We start from the raw sequence: 22,591 nt of genomic DNA on the forward strand, positions 1-22,591 counted from the left end.
TCCAGTTGCACATGTCTCCTCACAATTACAGTTCCCCAATCATCTGGTGAGTCTCAGGTGTACGCTATGGGGCAGAGTTTCCACTTTGGCTGCAAATTGGCAAACTGGACACAAATTCACCTGAAGCTGCCCTGGTTTTCCACAGTGAATTCACGGTTCAAGTTTCTGTTCAATCCCATTTGCATGACCACAAATGTCAACACTGTCCGTGAACCACGGCATGTCAAAAAATATTTCCTGATCTAGTTGAGTGTGGTAACCTGGTGCAGTTTTATTAATACATCTGAAAATGGGTTTAACCGCAAAAATATTTCATACCTGTCAAGACCACCCTCTGAGTAATGAGATTTTAAATATCTGAAAATAACTTAAAAAAAACTTTCAAGGACCAACTGCATGTTTCATTTGGTGTACACAAATTAGATTTTAAAATTAATTTTCATTTTTAAAAGCTTTTATAAGTTGCCTGTTCGTTGCCCTTATGCCTTACATACGGACATACGAAATAGGAGCAGGAGTAGGCCACTGGGCCCCTTGAGCCTGCTTTGCTATTCAACAAGATCATGGTTGATCTGATAGCCTTACAGAGACAGCTTTATTTTAAGAACCTCCTCAATAAGTTACAATAAGCAGAAATGGGCCATGGTGATTAATACAATCTAGGGTCATGGCCAGGTTTGTAGATGGGGCCGGTCTCCAGTGCAATTTTTTTAAACCAGTGCAAAAAATTGCAGATGTACTCAATTTGTGCCGAATGTAAGCTGCACTTAAAATTCCTCAAGCTTATACACCGTTTCGGGCAAACCTGTGCCAGTCCAAACTCACAGAAACACTATCCCTGAGGCTTTGGGGTCTTGTGTTCAATGTTCAAACTACACACAATACGATAATTGAGGCCTAACCAATGTTTTGTACAAATTCATCACAGCCTCTTTAGCCTTGTACTCTGTACCTCTGTTCTGCTGGTAATTTCTACAGCTTTAATCTACTGTTACTTGGATTTCACCTGAATGTGAGCCCCTGGGGGGTCTCAGTTTTTCCACTTTTATCTGCAGCACCGTGTTGAGTGGTTTTGTACCACTCCATGCCAACCTAAAACGCAAGGACCCACAGACATGGATCCTTGGTTTGAAAGCTGCTTCAAATCAGGTGGTATTTAGCATTTGCCAAGGCATGGCATGTTCACATCTGTTGGCAGGCGCAGTGCGTGGGTGGGTCCAGAACACTTCTGTGGACAGATCCTCCTCTGACTCTCACTAACAGGTCGTACAGGGGAATTCCCAAAGGGGAATGGTGCCAGAAAAAAAAAAAAATTTACAATGATTGGGACAATGTTAACAATATTTTCCTGCTATACACGGTGAGTATGAGCAAAAAGGTAAGTAATTTTCTTTTAAAAGAAGCAGGAAATCTCACTTAGCAACTTTAATTAAATTGTGATAGTGAGATAATTAGGAACACAGGTTTAAACTAGTTACAGATAACTTTAGAGCAGATGTTGGAGCTTTTCTTCCCAGTGATAAAAACATGGGATGGATTCCCAAATGGAATAGCACAGGTGAAAGCCCTGGAAACATTTAAGCATTATTTTGAGTTCTGCTGGGTTAGTCTGGACAGATGAAGCAAGATGGCTTGAATGGTCTCCCTCATCGTGCAATCTCAGCCAGAGCAACAGTTTTCCGGGATAAGTTGCCAGGGTTCTTTTGGGGGAGGTGGGGGATGGTGGTGGGGGGGGCGTTGGTGAGTGCAGAAATTAATCATGGTCTCTACCCAATGGAGATCCAATGACTCCTCTTGTGAAGGCATCAAGTAGGGGTAGGGGCAGAGTCAATCTTGGCTATGACGACCCCATGACCAAACTGGCTGCCCAAACTTGATGTCCAGATTGGCACATGAAGACTGGCACCTTAGATGAGGTGTGGCAGGGCTTCTGGTGCCCCATGGAACCTTGCCCCACAGGAGGGGAGAAGCGATAAGGGAATGTGAAGGAAGTCAGATTTGTCTTTAGCTTTACACAATTATTTTCCTTCAATGTTTCAAGTTCATGTGAAGCAGGCATTTGGTGAGAAGACTTAAGTGCCCTTGAATCATCGCCAAAAGTTATGCTTATTAATATCCACCAGGAATTGTGGTCAGCAGGTAGTCTGGAACATAGTCAACTATCAGTTTTAACAGGGGCAAAAATGCATCACTTGAGGAAGCTCAGCTCGACTGAATGAGAACAGCTTCTACAGACTAAATACTTCGAGATCTATTTTAAAATTTAAAAAGGTGCTGAACGACAAATACTGAACCCAAAAAGGAAGTTTCAGTTTCCCTGGGCCAGAAACAGTGCTCACCTGATACATCAGGACAACTGGTTTAAATTAGCCAACTTTCTGGGTAGAAATCATAGCTGAAAATTAAAATGCCGAGAAATACTTGATGGTCAGAGGGGTCGATATGGGAAGGCACATTCTCTCAGCTATTACCAGTCGGAGCATCAGTCAGATCGGCATTCTTTGTCCGAGATTGTGGGCCAGATTTTCACTCCATTTTCCTTCAACTCTGATAAGACCTTCACCCCTTTGACTCATTGGTCCATATTCGCCAAGGAACAGGTTTCTCTTTACATTCCTACTTACACCCACACTCATTCCTTTTTTTGGACGTTGCAGTGGATGGGAGCTTAACTTTGTGAGAATGAAGCAAAAATCATTGAGACATAAGAAAATCAGATGTTCTCCACATCCTGTAGAAAATATCACTCTCTACAGGTCAGCTGCAGTTCAAGAGTGTGTGTTCCAGTCAGTCACTTGGTTCAACTGTGCGTACAGCTCCCAATTTCTGTTCCCTCAATCTAAAACTCCAATATGATGCTCCAATTATCTGTTCATTCTCTCCTCCTGTAAAACCCTGCCCCACACAACAAATTATCTTGGATTCATCAATGGCTACCTTTTCTCAAGAAAGGAAAGGAAATGAACTACATTTATAGTGCACCTTTCATGAGTTCAGAACCTCTCAAAGTACCTCACAGCTAACCTTTGAAACACAGTCACTTGTAACTTAGGGAAATACGACAGCCAATCCATACACAGCAAGATCCCACAAATAGCTATGCAAATAAACGATTAGGTAATCTGCTTCGATGGTGGCTGATGAGAAATATTGACCAGGACACTGGGAGAAGTCCCCTGCTCCTTTTCAATGGGATATGGTCCTTCGGCTTATTTAACCTCTCATCCAAAAGACGGTGCCTCTCCTTCAATACTCACATGTTTCAGCCTGGATTGTGTGCTCCAATTGGGCAGCAGCTTGGGCCTAGTGTGTACTGGCTTTTCCTCAAACAGTGCAACTATGGAGTAGATGGGGTTAAATACACATTCTTGGCATTTGAAATTTTGTGGTATGATCAACATGCTGTTGTATCTGGATCAGAGTGACTAGTTCACTGGATGTTGTTTTGTTTTGAATCAAACCACCAGGGCTCCCTTTGTGGGAGGGAGGTGATTAAATTTTGGCAAAGGGCTGACTTCATCCAGAAACACTCCAGCGCTTTCAAAACTTCAGTCACAATGCAGCAGTTGTAAGGTGACTCTGATCACTGGGTAGGTTCAAAGCAAGTGGTCCCTATAGTCTGGCACCTATAGTCCATTTGATTTCATTCTTTCAGAATAGCAATCCAACAACCTTCTCATTATGGCAATCTGTGCTGGTCTGAAAACAGGATTCAAAGATGTCATTTGTCCTGAACTCTCAGGTTAGATGGACTACATTCTGCCCGGGAAATCTGTCAGATTCTGGTTTTGGAAGCGCTGTGTGTTCTACCATATTCCTCTTTGCATGGCTAGAGGTTATTCATTAACCTTTAACCAAGGGCTGGAATCCCAATGTGTCAGCTGCACACAAGTGATGACCACTTGGTATGCTAGCGGAGGGTATCATGTGTCCCTGAATGCATATCTCAAAGGGTGGGGTGGGGGCATGGGTGGGAGGGCAGTCATGTGTGTAAGGAACATATCTTTTTAGTTCTGTTGGTTTGTTATAAAGAGCATATCTTTTTATTTTCTGTTGGATTGTAGATTAAAATTACAATGGCTGCAGTCTGAAAGATATGCCCACTGGAGCAGATGAGAGATAAATACAATCTTGCAGTTCTGGAACAGAGTGTGCCATGAAAAACAGGATGGTGCTGGAAAGGAGTCCTGGACCAAGGGAGCTGACTGGTAACAACATTTTAATTGGCTCCTGACCAGGTGACCAGGGTTTGTGTGAGCAGTGTAGCAGAATAGTTCCTAGCCTGAAAGGAAAAGACCTAAAACCTCTCTCTCCTGTGTGTGTAAGATTCCAGTAATCCTATAATAATAGTTAGCTGGCTTTTTCTCCTCATATCTCTATAACCTGCTCTCTCTCTGAAAACCCCTGTCAAGAGGCAAGGGGAAAAATCACTGTTAGAGACATTGAAAGGCAAGTGCTGAACCAGTGAACTAAAGAATGAAATTGCTGGAAGACCACATCGTGTCATCAACAAGAACTGAAAGGAATTTGGAAGACATTAATCAAAATCAACCCAACGAATCCTGTACTCCGGAATTGGTGCTATTGAACTGTTTTATCCCACTCTTAAAATCCATGTTTTTGTGTGTCTTGTATGTGTGTGTATAGGGATTTAAGAAGGGAGTAGACTTTAGGTTATAGAGTCAGAAATGAGCAGTTCATATTTCTTTCTTTTGCCACTGGTTAACGACAGTTTGTTCAATATACAGTTATTTACTTATTAAGTTTACAAACCTGGTGCTCGTAATCTGTTAACCTAAATTAAACAGTTAGGTAGAATTGGGACAATCTGGTGGTTTGATCAAACTTTTCACATTTGCCGTGGCTCATGGAGCAGTGGGGCTTATATTACAGCACACTATCCCCAGTGAGTCGTGACACCTGATAGTGATCAGGAGTGGGGACTTTGCATGCTAAATGCCAGAGATCAGTCTTGGTCCACTCCTTCGAGGGGTTGGTAACATAGTGATAATGTTTCTGGATTTAGTAGTCCAGAGGATGAATGCTCTGGAGATTCGTGTCCAAATCCCACCACAGCAGCTGGGGGGAATTTGAATTCCATTAATTAATAAATCTGGAATAAAATGTTAGTCTTGTTAATAATACTCATGAAAGTACCACATTGTTGTCAAAGCCCATTGGGTTCACTAATGCCCTTCGGGGGAGAAAATCTGCTGTCCTTACTTGGACTGGCCTATACTGTATGTGACTTCAGACCCACAGCAATGTGGCTGATTAGTAACTTCCCTCTTACAAGCCACTCAGCTGTATAAAACCACTCAGAATTAACACGGTGGGTGTACCTACACCTGATGGACTCGTGGTTGAAGAACACGACTCACCATCTCCTTCAAGGATGAGCAATAATTCCTCATGTCCCAAGAACGAGCAAAAAAAAAGTACACTTCAGCACCAGCTCGAATCAGCTAACTGAGTACAGAGTAGGGTCAGACCTGAGACTTTCCAGGTCCATAAGGCACAGTTATGCACTTGTGGAAATGGGTGTAGGTGACTGTTTCACACCAAACTCTTAGTAAATGAGTGAAAGATGTGTAGAAGTTACAAGAAAAGCCAATGCCAGACCTTTGCCTGCACTGGCCCACGGACATGTAACAGAAGTGCACCAAAGTCAGAATACCACAGGGAAACCTGACAGTGGAATAGGAATGCCTGGACATGCAACATGTAGTCCAATGGAATTCCAAACCGATCCTTGGGAGAGCTTGGAGGAATGCTCCTTACAAAATCCTTTCAGCTGGGAACATATTTGAATGCTAAACAAGAAATAAGCTGGTACACCGGTATGCATAGCGCAAGGAAACATGATCGTCACACAGCATCCTAAAAACAACTTACACGTACACATTCATACAACCACTAAAGTTCCCTTGGCATAGGAACTATTTTTTCCTTATGCCTTTGCAAAGCACCATGGGCCATTTTACTGCACTAAAAGCTCTATATAAATGGAAGTTGCCGTTATAACATCCTGTGAATTTACCCTTGAAAGTGGATCATACAGACAGGTTTCATTACAAGCGCCTATATATATATCGCAAATGCTTGAAAGAATCCGGCATGGATGAGGAGGAGCTGGGGCTACGATTTAGCACAAGGGTGGAGTGGGTGTGGCAGTAGGTGTGCAGCACCTTCAAGATATGCACACCTTTATCATAGACGCACAAAGCCTAGAGTGAGGCCATTCGGCCCACAGTGCCTATGTCAGCTCGCTACGAAGAGCTATCCGATCAGTCCCCCTCCTGCATTCTTTTCCCAGGACCCTGCAAATTTTACCTTTTCAAGTGTTTATTCAATTCCCTTTTGAAAATTACTATTGAATCTGCTTCCACTTTTAGGCAGCACTTTCCAGATCATTACACATTGCGTAAAGACAATTCTCCTCGTGTTCTTTTGCCAATGATCTTAAATTAGCGTCTTCTGGTTACTGACTCTCCTGTAAGTGGGAACAGTTTCTTCTTACTTACTCTATCAAAACCCATGATTTTGAACGCCTCTATCAGGTCTCCATTCACTTCTCTGCTCTAAGGAGAACAGTCCCACCTTCTTCAATCCCCCATTCCTTTAGTAATAACTTTGTCACTAGAAAATCCCACATCAACAGAAAGCAGGAAGCTGAGCCCTGTCATGAGCAAGCTATCGCACCCGGGTCTCTGTGCCAGGGCTTTTGCTCTGTGAATTGAAACGTGTCTTTCAAGCTGTTTGGTTGCTGAGGGGTCATTCACAATCATTGCTGGCAAACATGTTCCTCTCCCAGAAATATTCATCAAGCATTAACCTGAGCAAAAAGCTATGAAGGAACCATCACAGATGAGATGTGCCTTTAGAAAGAAGTGCTTTTACATTTACATAGTGCTTTCACAACCACTGGATGTTCTAAAGCGCTTTACAGCCAATGAAGTGCTTTTGAAGTGTAGTCACGGTGCACAGCAAGATCCCACAAATAGCAGTGTGGTAATGACTAGATTATGACCCAGAGCTTTCGCGGAGTGGCAACCACTGTCCGGCTGTCGCTCCGCTCAGTTTTACTCACCCGGGTGGGGAGCTGCATGTTTCTCGTCTGATCCTCTGGCCCGGGCCTGGTGAGAAATGTGCAGTGCAGCAGCTCCAGGCTCCACCCAGTGTGTAGGGCAGCATCGCTGGAGTGGGGGGGGGTTAAGCCACACCCCCTTTTTAATACACGGGCTGCCATGAACCGAAATGTTTAAAGGTCCCAGCCACTTTGAGCAGCCAGGGAAGGTAAGATGATTAAGGTGGTGGCTTAGGTGGTCCAGGGTGGGGGGTGGAAGGAGTGAGGGGGGAAATTGGAGAGGTTTGGGGTGTGCGTGGGGAGTTGCGTTCGGTGGGATGGGGTTAGTTGGGGGGGTTAGGAGAGTTGGCGGGAGAAGGGTGGGGTGGTGGTCAGGGGCATTGGATTTCAGTACCAGTGGTTCTAATCCTTCTAACTTTTCCTGGGTTAATATTCTGATAAGAGAGTCGGAACCTCCGAAATCTCCGGTTTAAATTGGAGTATCAGATGGTTCCAGGTGCAGGGTAATTGCCTATCGGAAGTTTAAACTTCCCGGATGGTTACCATGTGGTCCTTGTGTGGGGTCTCCCTGTGCACCTTTTTGGGTATCTCCTGAGTATGATCCTGCCACCCCCCCCCGCCCCCAGGGAATAGAAGCTCTGGGCCTATATGTTTCTTTTTGTGATATTGATTGTGGGGTAAATATTGGCCAGGACACAGGGATTGATGCCCCTTCTTCAAAATAACAGCACACCATGTTTTACATCTGCCTGAAGGGGCAGACAGGGCTTCAGTTTAATGTCTCAGCCAAGAGATGGCACTGGCAACAGTGCAGTGCTCCCTCAGTTAAGCACTGGAGTGTTAGCCTTGATTTTTGCACTCAGTCCTGGAGTGGGACTTGAACACACAAACTTCTGACTCAAAGCTGAAGATGCCACCCATTGGGCCACGATTAACATGGTATATACAAGCTGCTATTAAAATGCAGGTATTTTTTTCTAAAGGCACATCTTGTGTTGGTTTCTTCATTATTTCACAAAGGCCCAAGTTACTTCCAGGGTTAATGGTTAACACTGGAAATTAGATTGGAAAGGCAGATGTAGGAAGAGAGGTTTTAAGGCAATTGGGAACAACGGGGGTATCTGTGACTAGACCTATTTGCTTGTCTGGAGGGAGAGCCTGACATGGACTGGATAGGCTCAATGTCCTCTTTCCATGTTTTAATTGTTGCAAAGTGTTGTATTTCCTGTTGGGCCCCTTGAACAGGGATGAAAAAGTAGTCCAATCTCTGCCAAATCGTTCTTGGGACCCACAAAAAGTAGATTGTGTCTGACTGATTTACAGTTATGGCCTGCCTTTGGTGACAATATACTGCATGGCTGGTACACTCAGTACTCCCACAGGGCCATGGAGAGAGCTTCAAAGATTCATCCTGTTAATGGCCTCATTCTCTATACAAAGTAATAATCGCAGAATTTAATTATTGCTTGGGAATAAGTTTGAATTTAATAATTTGCTGCATGATTTACATTGATTAGTGGGTCAAAGGTCACCCTGCTGGCGAGACCTCATTCAATCCTATTAGGTAATGCACACTGTACAGCATGCTCCTCAATCACTGGTGGCAGCTTCAACACCGAGTCATTACCACTTTATAGAAGGGATCTTAGGGGGCCCCTTGTGTTGACTGTCCTCTCGAAGATGCTCCTGATTGACTACTCTAAATCTGGTCAGAGATTAACGCAAATCCCGTTAGGCAGGAAAACAGTCTTCCCGCCAAGCTTCCTTACAAGCTGTGGGAGAATCCGAAGGAAATTCCCATAGCTGCTCTTTAACCCTTTCTCTCCTGAGTCCCTTCCATTTTAATCAGTTCTCTAGATCCCTGGAAGAGCAGATGGCAACTGCAGTAAAGACAGGCCATAGGAATTGGAATAGGCCATTCAGCCCCTCAGACCTGCCCTGCTTTTGACTTAGATCATTGCTGATCTGTATCTTAATTCCATTTACCCACCTTGGGTCTGTAACCCTCAATACTCTGACCCTAGCAAAAATCGATCACCGTTTCGGTTTTGAAAATTTCAACTAGACAAGTCCCAAGGACATTTTGACCCCTAGTCACAGTAAAATCAACACAAGTTAACAAACAGATCAAAAGCCACACATTGGGAGTGACCACTTCTGTTGCAAATCCTGGTTCAATATAAAAGCAGGTTGGCAGTGACAGATTTGAGCTTTTGGTCTACCCATCTTCCTTCACTCACTTAAGATTCTTGGCCATAAGCTTTTACATACTTAAAATGGCTATTGGAATGTTTGCCTTCATCTCATGTTACAAGTAAATAAAGCTCTAGTTAGAGCCCATTTAAAGGACTACGTTCAGTTCTGGGCCCCCGCACCTCATGAAGGATACACTGACCTCGGAGGAGGTGCAGCACAGATTCACCAGAACGATACCAGAGGTAAAAGGGTTAGAAAAATGAGGGCAGGTTACATTGACTACACTTTTATTCCCTTGAGCATTAAAGATTAAGGGGTGACCTGTTTGAAGTGTTTAAGATGATTAAAGGATTTGATAGGGTAGCTAGAGAAAAAACCATTTCCTCCAGTGAACAGCCTTAAGATTAGAGATACAGACAGTCCTCAACTTTACAACGTTCGAGTTACGACAAACAGCACTTAAGACATTTAGAAATTGACACACTGTTTTGACTTTCCTACGCCGTTTCCAACTTTACGACGCCATGCCAGCGAACAAGTTCAAATGTTCATATGTGCACATCAACGTTCTGCGCTGCCCATCTCCCTGACTCAAAACGCTCAATTGCTGTTCCGACACCATTAGTACAGTACTGTACTACATTTCTATATGTATTTTTAGCTTGTGATTTTTTATGTCAATATGATGGATATTTCTGACATAAATACTTAATGCTGCTATATTACCCATCTATAATTGATGGAGTACAAAATTCTGGGTTATTTTGTTGAAATTAGGGTACTTGGCCTTGGTCGAGAAACCAATCCCCCATTTATAACATTGTTCTTATGGGAAATTCAGTTCTGAGTTACGATGTTTTGACTCAAGACGTGGTTTTCAGGAACCAATCGTGCCGTAAGTCCGAGGACTGCCTGTAGGTTGTTCAAAGGTGATGTCAGGAAACACTTAACATAAAAGGGCTGTGCAAATCTGGAACCGTCTCCCCTAAAAGTTGTTGTGACTTGGTTGAAAATTTAAAAATGGAGATGATAGATTTTTGTTAGGTAGCAAGATTAAGTGGTGGAAGCAGAGTCTTTGAATATTTTTAAGATAGGGGTAGATAGATTCTTGATAAGCAAGGGGGTGAAAGGTGATGGGATAGGTGGGGTTGAGGTTACAATCAGATCAGATCCTATTAAATGGCAGGGCAGGTTCGAGGGGCTGAGTGGCCTACTCCCCACTCCTAATTCATATGCTCCTTTGTTAGATGGGTAAATGGAGTTAAGATACAGATTGGCCTTGATCTAGCTTAATGGAAGTGCAGGCCTGAGGGGCTGAATGGCCTAATCAAATTCCTATGATCCATTTTTATCGCAAACATTTCACTCCACATAAGTACTTACTTCCGTATTTAAAGATCAGTGCAAGAATGCTGGAGAACAGCAGCAGCGTGAGGACGATGCTCAGGACCAGGAGCCGCTTCTCGAGGTGGGTCCTGTCTGTCCAGCAGCCCTTCAGGCCTTTGGATTTCCTGAAGGTCATCTGGAGGGGGAAGAAAAAACAAGTGATTTTAGTGGAATTATCTGTCACCTCGCAGAGTGTATTTAAGGACACAACAAGGAGTACAGGCCAACAGCAGCTAGGTTACCTGTGATAGGCCTCACCAAGGTTGCATTAAGGTGAGTTATGATTTGGGGTGGGGTGTGGTATCATTGGAATACTAGTCAAAAAGAAAGACTTGTATTTATTTAACACTTTTCACAACAACCAGTCCATCTTAAAATGCCCTACAGCCAGTGATGTATTTTTTGACGCGCAGTCATTTTTTGTGAAGCAGAACACACGACAGCCAATATTCGCTCAGCCAAACAGCTATTCGATAATAATCAGATCATTTGTTTTTTTTTTGTGATGCGGACGGAGGAATAAATATTGGCCAGAACACCAGGGAGATAAAGTAAAAGTAAAACATGGCGGATGATGAAAATCTGAAATTAGAAACGGAAAATGCTGGGAAATACTCAGCGGGTCAGGCAGCATCTGTGGAGAGAGAAACAGGGTTAACGTTTTCAGTCAAACATGACTCCTCTTCAGAGCTGAAGGACGGTAGAAATGCGATGGGTTTAATGCAGTTGAAAGGAGGGTGGGGCGGGGGAGCAACAAAAGGGGAGGTTTGGGATAGGGTAGAGGGTGGGAGAGATTAAATGACAAAGATGTTGTAGCATGAGATTCAAGCACATATTCTACAAGAAGACTAAAAAACAGGGATCTTTTATTTCACTGGGATCAAATGTTTATAAACATTAATGGAAAAGCAGTTAGAGGAACAAACTACTTACAATGAATATTATTGACCAGCGCTCCAGATCCACCCAGATACCATCTAGAGCTTAACTCCTGATCTCTAAACAGCCAGGTAACAGAATTCAAATGGAGGAGCACCTATTGCTAACTTCCTGTAACCACGTGAACCTTGTCTTGTTCCAGCTATCGTCAGGGGCTTCAGTCTGCCCTACTCATGGCCTCGGCTCCTTGTCACTGTGACTCACCAGTCTCGGACATTTCTCTTCCTCCCCTGCCAGCCCCACCAGACTTCTTGCCTCCCAGCTTCTCCAGGCTTCAGGCTCTCCCCTGCTCCCCACAGTCTGCCAAGGGTATCTCTTCTCCTTGTGAATGGGGTTCACAGGGCCAAATGAGTTCCCTGCCCGGTGTCCTCCTGGGCCAATGACCTCTGTTGGCGGTGACTCCAGTGCCCCATAGTGGGCGATGCCTGACATCCGGCCCTGCTCCGACGTCGGAATTCGGGACCAATGGCCCTGCTCACCTCTCCCGCCACAATGTCATGGAACAAAAGGCAAAGGAAGTTGTAATAGTTGTAGCAAAGAAACAAAGCATTGGTCCAGAGTGAATGTGAACTGCAGAATAATGAAGAGTTCTGCCTGAAAGCAAAAACATGAAAAATAAGATTCAGACTGGCACATGGCAAAAAGAATCAGAATCAAAATAGGCAACAGAGTCCATGCTCTGAAGCTGCTGAACTCAATGTTGAGACCAGAAGGCTGTAAAGTGCTGAATCAGAAGAAGAGGTGTTGTTCCTCCAACTTGTGCTGAGCTTCACTGGAATACTGCAGCAGGCCGAGGACAGATATGTGAGTGTGAGAGCAAGTCGGTGAATTACAGCAGCAAGTAACCGGAAAGTCTGGAGTCTGGCTTGCGTGACTGGGTGGAGGTGTTGCACAAAGTGGTCAATCGAATGGAATTTGGTCTCCCGAATGTAGAGGAAATCACACAGTGAGCAACGGGAATAACTCCGCTGATCATCTTCAAAATAGTGCCATGGGATCTTTAATATCCACCCAAGCTGGCAGACGGGGCCTCGGTTTTACATCTCATCCAGAAGACAGCACCTCAAGACAGTGCAGCACTCCCTTGGTACTGCACTGAAGTGTCAGCCTTGGTTTTTCTGCTCAAGTTCTGGAGTGAGGCTTGAACCTAAATTTTTGTGATTCAGAGGCAAGTGTGCTACCAATGCCATGACTGACACTGGTGATCAGTCAAATCATCCTGTTATTCAGCAAATAGAATATGTAGCACACAAATTGAGGGTTAAGTTTCCACTTTGGGCGCAACTGGCAGTTCTGAGCGCAACGTGAGCTGTCTTTGAGAAGTGTTGATGTTTCTTGAGTTTCTGCTCAAACTCATTTGCATATTGAATCCAAAATCTGCCATGAACCAATGCAAACAGGCAGCAATTTAAAATGTAATTTAAAAAAAATAAATTTTGTTTTAACTCATATTTAGGAGTAGTAACTTGGTGCAGTTTGATTAACAAAAGCCCATTTTCAGCTATCACAAAAAAATAGCATTTTAATTTGAGTCCAACACCTGTTTAGTGTCTAGCCAGCTGAAGGCATGGCCACCCATAGTGGGCAAGGGAAGCTGGGGATGTACAAGAGTCAGAGCAATGCAAAGATTTTGAAGGATTGCAGGGCTAGAGGAGGTTTCAGACATAGGGAGGGGTGGAGCCAAGGAGGGATTTGAATATTAGGATGAGAATTTTAAATTCAAGGTAATTTGCCTAAATCTCTCCTTTCCTGAAGGCTTACACAGCTGTGTAACTGAGTTACACAAATCTCATTAATACTTTGTCTCCCTCATGAAGGGTTTCCAGTCTTCACTTTTGAAGATCTAGCCTCTGAATTCCCTCCAAAGGTTGCTCTGACTAGGACTGCCTCAGCAACTGCTCACCTTTCGTTGGTCTAATCTCTTCTCCTGAGACGGCGTTCGACTGGCTTCCTGAGGCTGCACTCTAGCACTGTATCATGTCCGACAGCAACCCCCCCACCCCCACCCCCCTCCCACCCTGCAACCCCCCCACCCAGCATGCGAGCAGACATTCTTATAACCTGAGCCACAGTTAGGTGGCTTAATGACAGAGAATCCTACAGCCCATTCTAGTCCTGTCCTTAACCAATGCCTCAGTTACAGCTTCCAATGAGAGTCAGTGACCAATGATCAGGAACCCTGCCTTCCACCCCCTCCCACTCACCTACCCTCATCATAATTGGTTTTGCACTGGGACAGCCTAGGGGTCACTTCATTACAAAAAATGATAACTGGTGATCAGGAAAGGAGGAGGTTGCTAGATGACACTCGATATCAGGAGGATAGATGAAACTACAGGGAAATAAGGCAGCTTGCTAAGAGAATAAAAGAACAGTGGCCAAAAGGAGCTCATGCTCAAAAGTGTACATATACCTGTACTGCAATAGCTGGATCACATGGCAAGCACTGTATTAGATCTGGTCATTGAGACACATGAATGAGACATTCAACTTTTGAGACAGTGCAGAGAGAAGACACAAGGCTGGCCCTAACATTAGGGTATGAGTCATGGAGATTACTGAAAAATGTCAGCTTTGAAATAAGAGATCAGAGGAGCTTTCATAGAAGTATACCAGATAGTAAAAGGTATGGAAAAGGCAAATTTACTTCAAATAAAATTGTGAGCGCATGACAAGGGCACAGAGGCTCAAATTAATAAAAGAGAAATGAGCACTGAAACAGGCCATTCAGCCCAAGTGGCCTATGTTGGTACTTATGTGTTTAGGTACCAGCTGTGGCTCAGTGGGTAACCCCCTTTCCTTTAATTTAGAAGGTTGCAGGTTAAATCCCCACTCCAGGACTTGAGCACCACAATGAAGGCCGATATCCAGTTCAGTACTGAGGGAGTGCTGCACTGTCGGAGGTGCTGTCATTTGGATGAGCCCTCATCTGCCCTCTCAGGTGGACATAAACAATCCTATGACATTATTTTGAAGAAGTTATCCGTGGTGTCCAATATTTAGCCCTCAAATCAGCATTCCAAACAAAAATTATTTGGTCATTATCACATTACTGTTTGTGGGAACTTGATGTGCGCAAATTGGCTGTCATGTTTCCTACATCACAATAGTGACTACACTTCCACTTCATTGGCTGTAAGGCCCATTGCAATGTCTGATGGTTGTAAAGGGTGCTATATAAGTGTAAGTTTTTCTTCTATCTTTTGCTCTATTTGAGCCTCCTCTCACCCCTCTTCATCCAACCCCATTAGAGAACCTTATACTCCTTAGCTTTAAACTAGCACAGGTGTCAGCAAGCCCTTTGTTGGGTGCAGCATGTAGATAAATCTCTGGTATCATTTAAGAAGACAATCTCGCTGACACACTGAGGGGAGTGTCGGGCTTCTTTATCTATTTTCATTTTAGGAGATTTATCTAGTGAACTCAAACACCACCAGGAAAATAAGAATAGTGTGGTAATAATGGTTTTATCCAATGTGTAATATACCTTTAAGAAGAATGCTAAAGGAAGATCACATGATCTTTAATTCCCAATAGGAGAGTAGAGCAGGCAGTGTGGTTAGTAGTCAGTAGTTAGTGTAGGGATAGTGTGTGAAGTGAAAGCACAAGTGTAGTTGCTGCTGAGTAACTTTGTAAATGAACGAAAAGTTTCCACCTAAGAAGTGTCTGCTGATCACAGATTCACAGTGCAGAAGAGACGCTTTAGCCCATCGAGTCTGCACCGACACGTGAGAAACATCTGACCTACCTACCTAATCCCATTTACCAGCACTTGGCCCATAGCCTTGAATATTATGACGTGCCAAGTGCTCATCCAGGTACTTTTTAAAGGATGTGAGGCAACCCGCCTCCACCACCCTCCCAGGCAGCGCATTCCAGACCGTCACCACCCTCTGGGTAAAAAAGTTTTGCCTCACATCCCCCCTAAATCTCCTGCCCCTCACCTTGAACTTATGTCTCCTTGTGACTGACCCTTCAACTAAGGGGAACAGCTGCTCCCTATCCACCCTGTCCATGCCCCCCATAATCTTGTACACCTCGATCAGATCGCCCCTCAGTCTTGTCTGCTCCAACGAAAGCAACCCAAGTCTATCCAACCTCTCTTCATAACTTAAATGTTTCATCCCAGGCAACATCCTGGAGAATCTCCTCTGCACCCCCTCCAGTGCAATCACATCCTTCCTATAATGTGGTGACCAGAACTGCACACAGTACTCCAGCTGTGGCCTCACCAAGGTTCTATACAACTCCAACATGACCTCCCTACTTCTGTAATCTATGCCTCGATTGATAAAGGCAAGTGTCCCATATGTCTTTTTCACCACCCCACTAACATGCCCTTCTGCCTTCAGAGGTCTATGGACACACGTGCCAAGGTCCCTTTGTTCCTCAGAACTTCCTAGTGTCATACCATTCATTGAATATTTCCTTGTCAAATTACTCCTTCCAAAGTGTATCACCTCACACTCTATCAATTGTACCAGCTCGGCCACCACTCATAACAAACTGGTGACAAGGATAAAACAAGTTTAACAGAAGAAATCAAATGAAATAAAATCAGCACTGTACCTCGCCCAGTAATTGTAAGTAGAAGTTCTGTTCCAATTGACAAAGTAATTCCCTCTCAGAATGCTGCAATTCAGAAGAATTGATCCTTTGAATCCAGCCACGGACGATTGGTCTCATTACATTGAACGTCTCACGTTCCTTTTCCAAGCGAACGCGATTATGGGAGAAGAGGTGAGTGATCCTCTTAAGTACACGTGGGAATAAAACTTATGGTTTGATTTGAGGTTTGACGGCACCCAGTGCCGCAAAGTCGAAAAATTTTGATGAATTGGTGGACCTTGTGAAGGGTCATTATCAACCAAAGCCCTCGGTAATGATGCAAAGGTTCAAGTTTAACTCAAGAAATAGAGCCCCGGGGGAGACAGTGGCAAGTTTGAAGCAGTTAACGGATCATTGAGAGTTTGGTACATCTCTAAATGACATACTCAGAGATCGTTTAGTGTGCGGTGTGAATGAGGACATGATTTAGAAGAGATTGTTGTCCGAAGCAAATTTGGATTTCAAGAAGGCGCTAGAGGTAGCACTGGCAATGGAAAGTGCAGTAAGAGATTCAAAAGCCATACAGGGCATGCAAAATGGTGCCGTTCTCCACATCAGGCAGGAAACCTCAGCCAAAAAGGGTGCAAAAATGCAAGACTCTGCCGAGAAGCGGGAAATAGCCGGAAATTGAGAAAAAATGACTTAGCAGTGAAAACAAATAATAATTTCAATAGAGAGGGAAACAAGTAGCCTTTTAACAATTAGCAGTTTAAAAAAATCAAATGTTTTTACTGTCACAGAAATGGACATATAATGAGACAATGCAAGGAAAGAATCAAGCAGGCTTTTAAACAAAGGAAAAAAACCCAGTGAGATCTACAATGTAGAAGAGCCTGAAACAACAAATTCAGATATTTACTTGTTGTTTAATTTGAAGGTTGGAAAGACAGAACCAATATGTGTAACAGTGAAAGTGAATGACAGACCTGTTAGAATGGAACTGGACACAGGAGCTTCCACGACAGTAATTGGGGAACATACCTTCAGATATCTGAATAATGGTGAACATCAATTAAACTTAGAAGAAACAACTGCCCAATTAAAAACATACATGGGTGAAGACATCCAAGTCAAAGGCATAAGCAGAGTAACAGTCCATTACTGAAGCCAATTAGCAAAGCTAACCTTGATGGTGGTAGCAGGCGAGGGGCCAAGCCTCCTGGGGCGAAACTGGCTAAAGGAGATTAAGTTAGGATGGGCTGAAATTTTCCAGTCGAGAGCAAATGGGTTACCAGAGCTACTTTGAAAGTACGCTACAATCTTCAAGGACGAACTTGGGGAGATCCAGGGGCTGCAGGCAAAAATTCATGTGGATCCAGAGGCAGCCCTGCAATTCATGAAGACGAGACTAGAAGCTTACACACCGAGAAAAAAATCGACACTGAACTGGACAGACTGGAAAAACTGGGCGCTTTACGAACTGTGCAGTTCTCAGAATGGGCAGCACCCATATTCCCCAGCCAAAGCGTCCGAATTTGCGTAGACAACAAATTAACAGTTAATAAAGTAGCTAAGCTAGACAGGCACCCCATATCAAAAAATTGAAGACCTGTACGCCAAGCTGGAAGGTGGAAACACCTACATGAAGCTTGATGTGAGTCATGCTGATCAACAACTGGAGTTAGATAATGCCTCCCGGGAACTTGTCACAATTAATACCCACAATGGGTTGTACCAGTACACTCGATTGCCTTTCGGCATCTCCTCAGCTTGCGCCATCTTCCAGAGAACAATGGAGAGCTTACTGCAGGGACTGCCCCAGGTTGTAGTCTATTTAGATGATGTTTTGGTGACAGGATTCACTGAAAAAGAGCACTTGACAAACTTAAAAGAAGTCTTAAAATGTATCTTGCAGGCTGGAGTGTGTTTAAAAAAAAGAGAAGTGCATGTTCCAAGTGAGAGAGATAATCTATTTGGGTCACCAGGTAGATTCACAGGGCCTCCACCCGGTTGAGGAGAAAGTGGGAGCCACAAGAGAGGCACCTGCGCCAAAGAACGCCTCAGAGCTCAAATCATTCCAAGGAATGATCAATTATTATGGGCGGTTCTTCCCAATTTGTCTACAGTGCTGGCCCCCTGAATTCTCTACTCAAAAAGAACCAATGTTGGTCTTGGGAGGCACTCCAGAAAGAAGCTTTCATAAAGCTGAAACAATTGTTGCACTGGTCCAACCTATTAGTATGTTATGGCCAGAGGATAGAATTGGCTTTGACATGTGACCCATCTCCTTACGGAGAGGGAGCAGTGCTCTCCCATCGGATGGACGATGGCATGGAACAGCCTATAGGATACATATCAAGAACACTCACCACAGCGGAAAAGGGATACTTGCAGATTGGAAAAGGGATACTTGCGCATAGAAAAAGTCCCGTCCATCATCTTTGGTGTCAAGAAATTTCACCAGCACAAACGTGGCCGCCATTTTACTACCATTTCAGACCACAAGCCATTGCTAGGATTGTTCAGCGAGGACAAGGCTATACCATCCATAGCCTTGGCAAGAATACAGCGATGGACTTTAACCTGGCAGCATACGAATACACTTTCATACATAGGCCTGGCAATCAAATTGCAAACGCTGACGCCCTTAGTCATTTACCTTTACAAGAAAATGCTGAGGACATCCCAGTTCCACAAAAATTTCTTTTATTGTTAAATTTCTTAGATCCCTCGCTGGTATGCACACAACAGATCAGAAAGTGGACAAATCGGGACCCAGTCCTATCACAAGTACGAGAAAAAGTGCTTCATGGTTGGTCACAAGAGCCCGTATCTGATGAAATGAAACTGTACTTCAATAGAAGACATGAAATAACCAGCCAGGATGGCATCTTACTGTGGGGAGCATGAGTGACAGTTCCTCCAAACAGAAGAGAGCCCCTGTTAAAGAACTACACAGCACACATCAAGGAATATATATATTTTAAAAATTCATTCACGGTATGTGGGCTTCGCTGGCTGGGCCAGCATTTATTGCCCATCCCTAGTAGCCCTTGAGAAGGTGGTGGTGAGCTGCCTTCTTGAACCGCTGCAGTCCATGTGGTGTAGGTACACCCACAGTGCTGTTAGGGAGGGAGTTCCAGGATTTTGACTCAGCGACAGTGAAGGAACTGCGATATATTTCCAAGTCAGGATGGTGAGTGACTTGGAGGGGAACTTCCAGATGGTGGTGTTCCCATCTACCTGCTGCCCTTGCCCTTCTAGATGGTAGTGGTCGTGGATTTGGAAGGTGCTGTCTAAGGAGCCTTGATGAATTCCTGTGTGCATCTTGTAGATGGTACACACTGCTGCTACTGTGCGTAGGTGGTGGAGGGAGTGAATGTTTGTGTATGGGGTGCCAATCAAGTGGGCTGCTTTGTCCTGGACAGTGTTGAGCTTCTTGAGTGTTTTGGGAGCTGCACTCATCCAGGAAAGTGGGGGGTATTTCATCACACTCCTGACTTGTGCCTTGTAGATGGTGCACAGGCTTTGGAGAGTCAGGTATCCTCTGGTTCTTGACCCTTCTGCCAATGGCAACAGTTTCTCCCTATCGACCCTGTCCAGACCCCTCATGCATGCAGGTGTTTCTCAACTTCACTCATGAATGGCTTGCCTCTAACCTTAAGGTTATGTCCCCTCTTCATAGATTCCCAAGGGTGGGGGGGTGGGGTGGCTTTTCTCCATCTACCCCATCAGTTCCCTTAAACATCTTGAAAATTTTGATCAACTCAGCCCTTAACCTTCTATATTCTAGGGAATACAATCCTAGCAGGGCCAGCATTTATTGTCCATCCCTAACTGACCTTGAGAAGGTAGTGCTATTAGGAAGGGGGTTGTAGAATTCTGAACCAGTGACTGCGGAGGAACATGCAATAGAGTTCCAAGTCAGGATGGCTTGTGGCATGGAGAAGAACTCGCAGGTGGTAGTGTTCCCAAGCATCTCCTTCCCTTGTTCCTCTAGATGACAGAGGTCAAATTTGGAAAGTGCCATCAACAAAAAACGTAACCATTGGGAGTCCAGGAATCATTGTGCTAATTCTACACTACACTCCCTCCAAGGCTCATCTGTCCTTTTTAAGGCATGATGCCAAGAGCTAAATACAATACTCCAGGTGTGGTCTAATCTTTTGTCTAATGTATAATAACTCCCACTCCCTTGTATTTTAGTCCTCGAGATATAAAGGCCAGCATTCCATTATCCTTTTAATTATTTTCTGTACATTCATGACAATTTACCAGTCTTTACACCTGGACCCCCTAAGTTTCTTTGGGCCCCCACTCTTTCTAGCTTTCCACCATTAAGAAAGTCTCTTGCTCTATCTTTTCAAGATAGAAGGCGGATGACCTCTCATTTATCTATATTGAAATCCATTTACAAACATATGTAGGAATTTGGAGCAGGAGTAGGCCACTCAGCCCCTCACCCCTGCTCTGCCATTCAATAAGATCACGGCTGATACGGTTGTAACCTCAATTACACATTCCCACCTACCACCGATAACCTTTCACCCCATTGTTTATCAATAACCTATCTAGCCCTGCCTTAAAATATTCAAAGACTCTGCTTCCAATGCCTCTTGAGGAAGAGAGTTCCAAAGACTCATGACCCTCAGAAAAAAAATTCTCCTATCTGTCTTAAATGAGCAAAGCCTTATTTTTAAACAGTGACCCAGTTGCCACAGTTTCTCCCATTCACTCTATTAATATCTTCGTCATTTTATGCTTCCATCTACAGAGTTTACAATGCCACTTACCTTTATTCCAGCAGAAAACTTGGATATGTGGCTCTCTATCCTCTCTGTTTTATCTAGCTCTACAATGAGGTGATAAGGTGTAATTACTGCACCTTTCTAAGGTCATCTAGAGGGTAATTGCCGTCAGTTCAGAAGAAACTCGCACAAAATGCCCGTCTTTCTTTTTGCTTGTAACAAAGTGGGGCACCTAAGGTGTCTTGGACATTGTGTAGGCATCAAAATGGATGCTGGTTTCACCATTTACTCCACACTAGACCAATGTATTCAGTCCCAAAATTGCTAAGACTTCCTGCTCTGGGTCATATAAATATTTACCGACATTCCAACAACAACTACGTTTCCAAAGTACTTCACTGATTCCCTCACAAAGCCTCACACTGATGTAAACTCATGAGCAATGTAAATTACTGTAACGCAAGAAAATACCTCAATGTTTCTGAACTCAGTAAAATCGTTTCCAACAGAAATAAACTGTAACCCTCAGGCGCAATACCACAGCACCTGTCTATACATATGTAAATCTTAGCCTCCATCTGACCTGCAGCTCAAATTCATTACTTCCTTATTTAGCTCTGCACTACACTCGATACTTGACTTGATATCACTAGATGCTATGAAAAGTCTGTCTACTCATTGTTTTAAAGAAAAAGTAGAACAGACGAACTTCTATTTAGAAACATAAAAAATAGGAGGAGTAGGTCACCTGGCCCTTCGAGCCTGCTCCATTCATTATGATCATCGCTGATCCTCTATCACAAATCCACACTCCCCTTCGCTCTCCATACCCCTTGATGTATTTAGAGTCTAGAAATCTATTTCCTACTTAAATATATTCAGTGTGACTTGGCCTCCACAGCCTTCTGTGGATCAGTGAATAAGTTTCTCCTCATCTCAGTCCTAAATGGCTTACCCCATATCCTGAGACTGTGACCCCTTGTTCTAGATACCCAGCCAGAGGAAACATCATTTTTTTGCATCCAGTTTGTCCGTCCCTTTCAGAATTTTATACGTTTCAATTCTTCTAAACTCTAGTGAATACAGCCAGCCCAATCTCTCCTCATTCGACAATTCTGCCATCCTAAGAATCAGTCTGGTGAACCTTCACTGCACTCTCTCTATGGCAAATATATCCTTTCTTAGGTAAGGAAACCAAAACTGCATACAATCAGGCAACACATCAGAGAAGGGGAGAGTTACCTGGGCACTGTTTCAGGAGATTGTCACATCCCTTAGATTAATTACATCAAATTTGGACTATGGTCAGAGACAGGAGGGTGTGACTGTGAGTGAGGCAGGTATGGGGATCCAGAACGTAGCTTTGGAGGAACCTCAGCCAGGGCCTTTGTCCAATAGGTATGAGGTTCTTGCTCCTGGTGTGCATGAGGTCACAGACTGCAGGGAGGATGAGTGAACTGACCATAGCACAGTAGCCAGAGCACCATTCAAGTGGTGGCAGAAAAGAGAAATGTAGTAGTAATAGTGGATAGCATAGTTAGGGGAATAGATACTGTTCTCGACAGCAAAGACAGAGAGTCCCGAAGGCTGCATTGCCTAACTGGTGCCAAGGTTATGGACAACTCTTCTGGGCTGGAGAGGAACTTGGGAGTGGGAGGGGAAGAATCCAGTTGTCGTGGTCCACATA

At 44.0% G+C, this 22,591-nt stretch overlaps 1 protein-coding gene across 4 annotated transcripts in view; it reads right to left on the reverse strand.

The window, feature by feature from the left end:
• The window catches only part of LOC144690609 (endothelin-converting enzyme 1-like), a 359,428-nt gene that overhangs the window by 136,734 nt on the left and 200,103 nt on the right, over positions 1–22,591 (reverse strand). For all 4 annotated transcript variants that reach the window (XM_078558277.1, XM_078558278.1, XM_078558279.1 and 1 more), the window contains one exon: positions 10,667–10,805. In XM_078558277.1, the coding sequence (XP_078414403.1) occupies positions 10,667–10,805 (139 nt within the window). The remainder of the gene's footprint in view (positions 1–10,666; positions 10,806–22,591) is intronic.

The sequence above is a fragment of the Cetorhinus maximus genome, chromosome 15, assembly GCF_964194155.1.
Source record: "Cetorhinus maximus chromosome 15, sCetMax3.hap1.1, whole genome shotgun sequence".
In the NCBI taxonomy this organism is placed as follows: domain Eukaryota; kingdom Metazoa; phylum Chordata; class Chondrichthyes; order Lamniformes; family Cetorhinidae; genus Cetorhinus; species Cetorhinus maximus.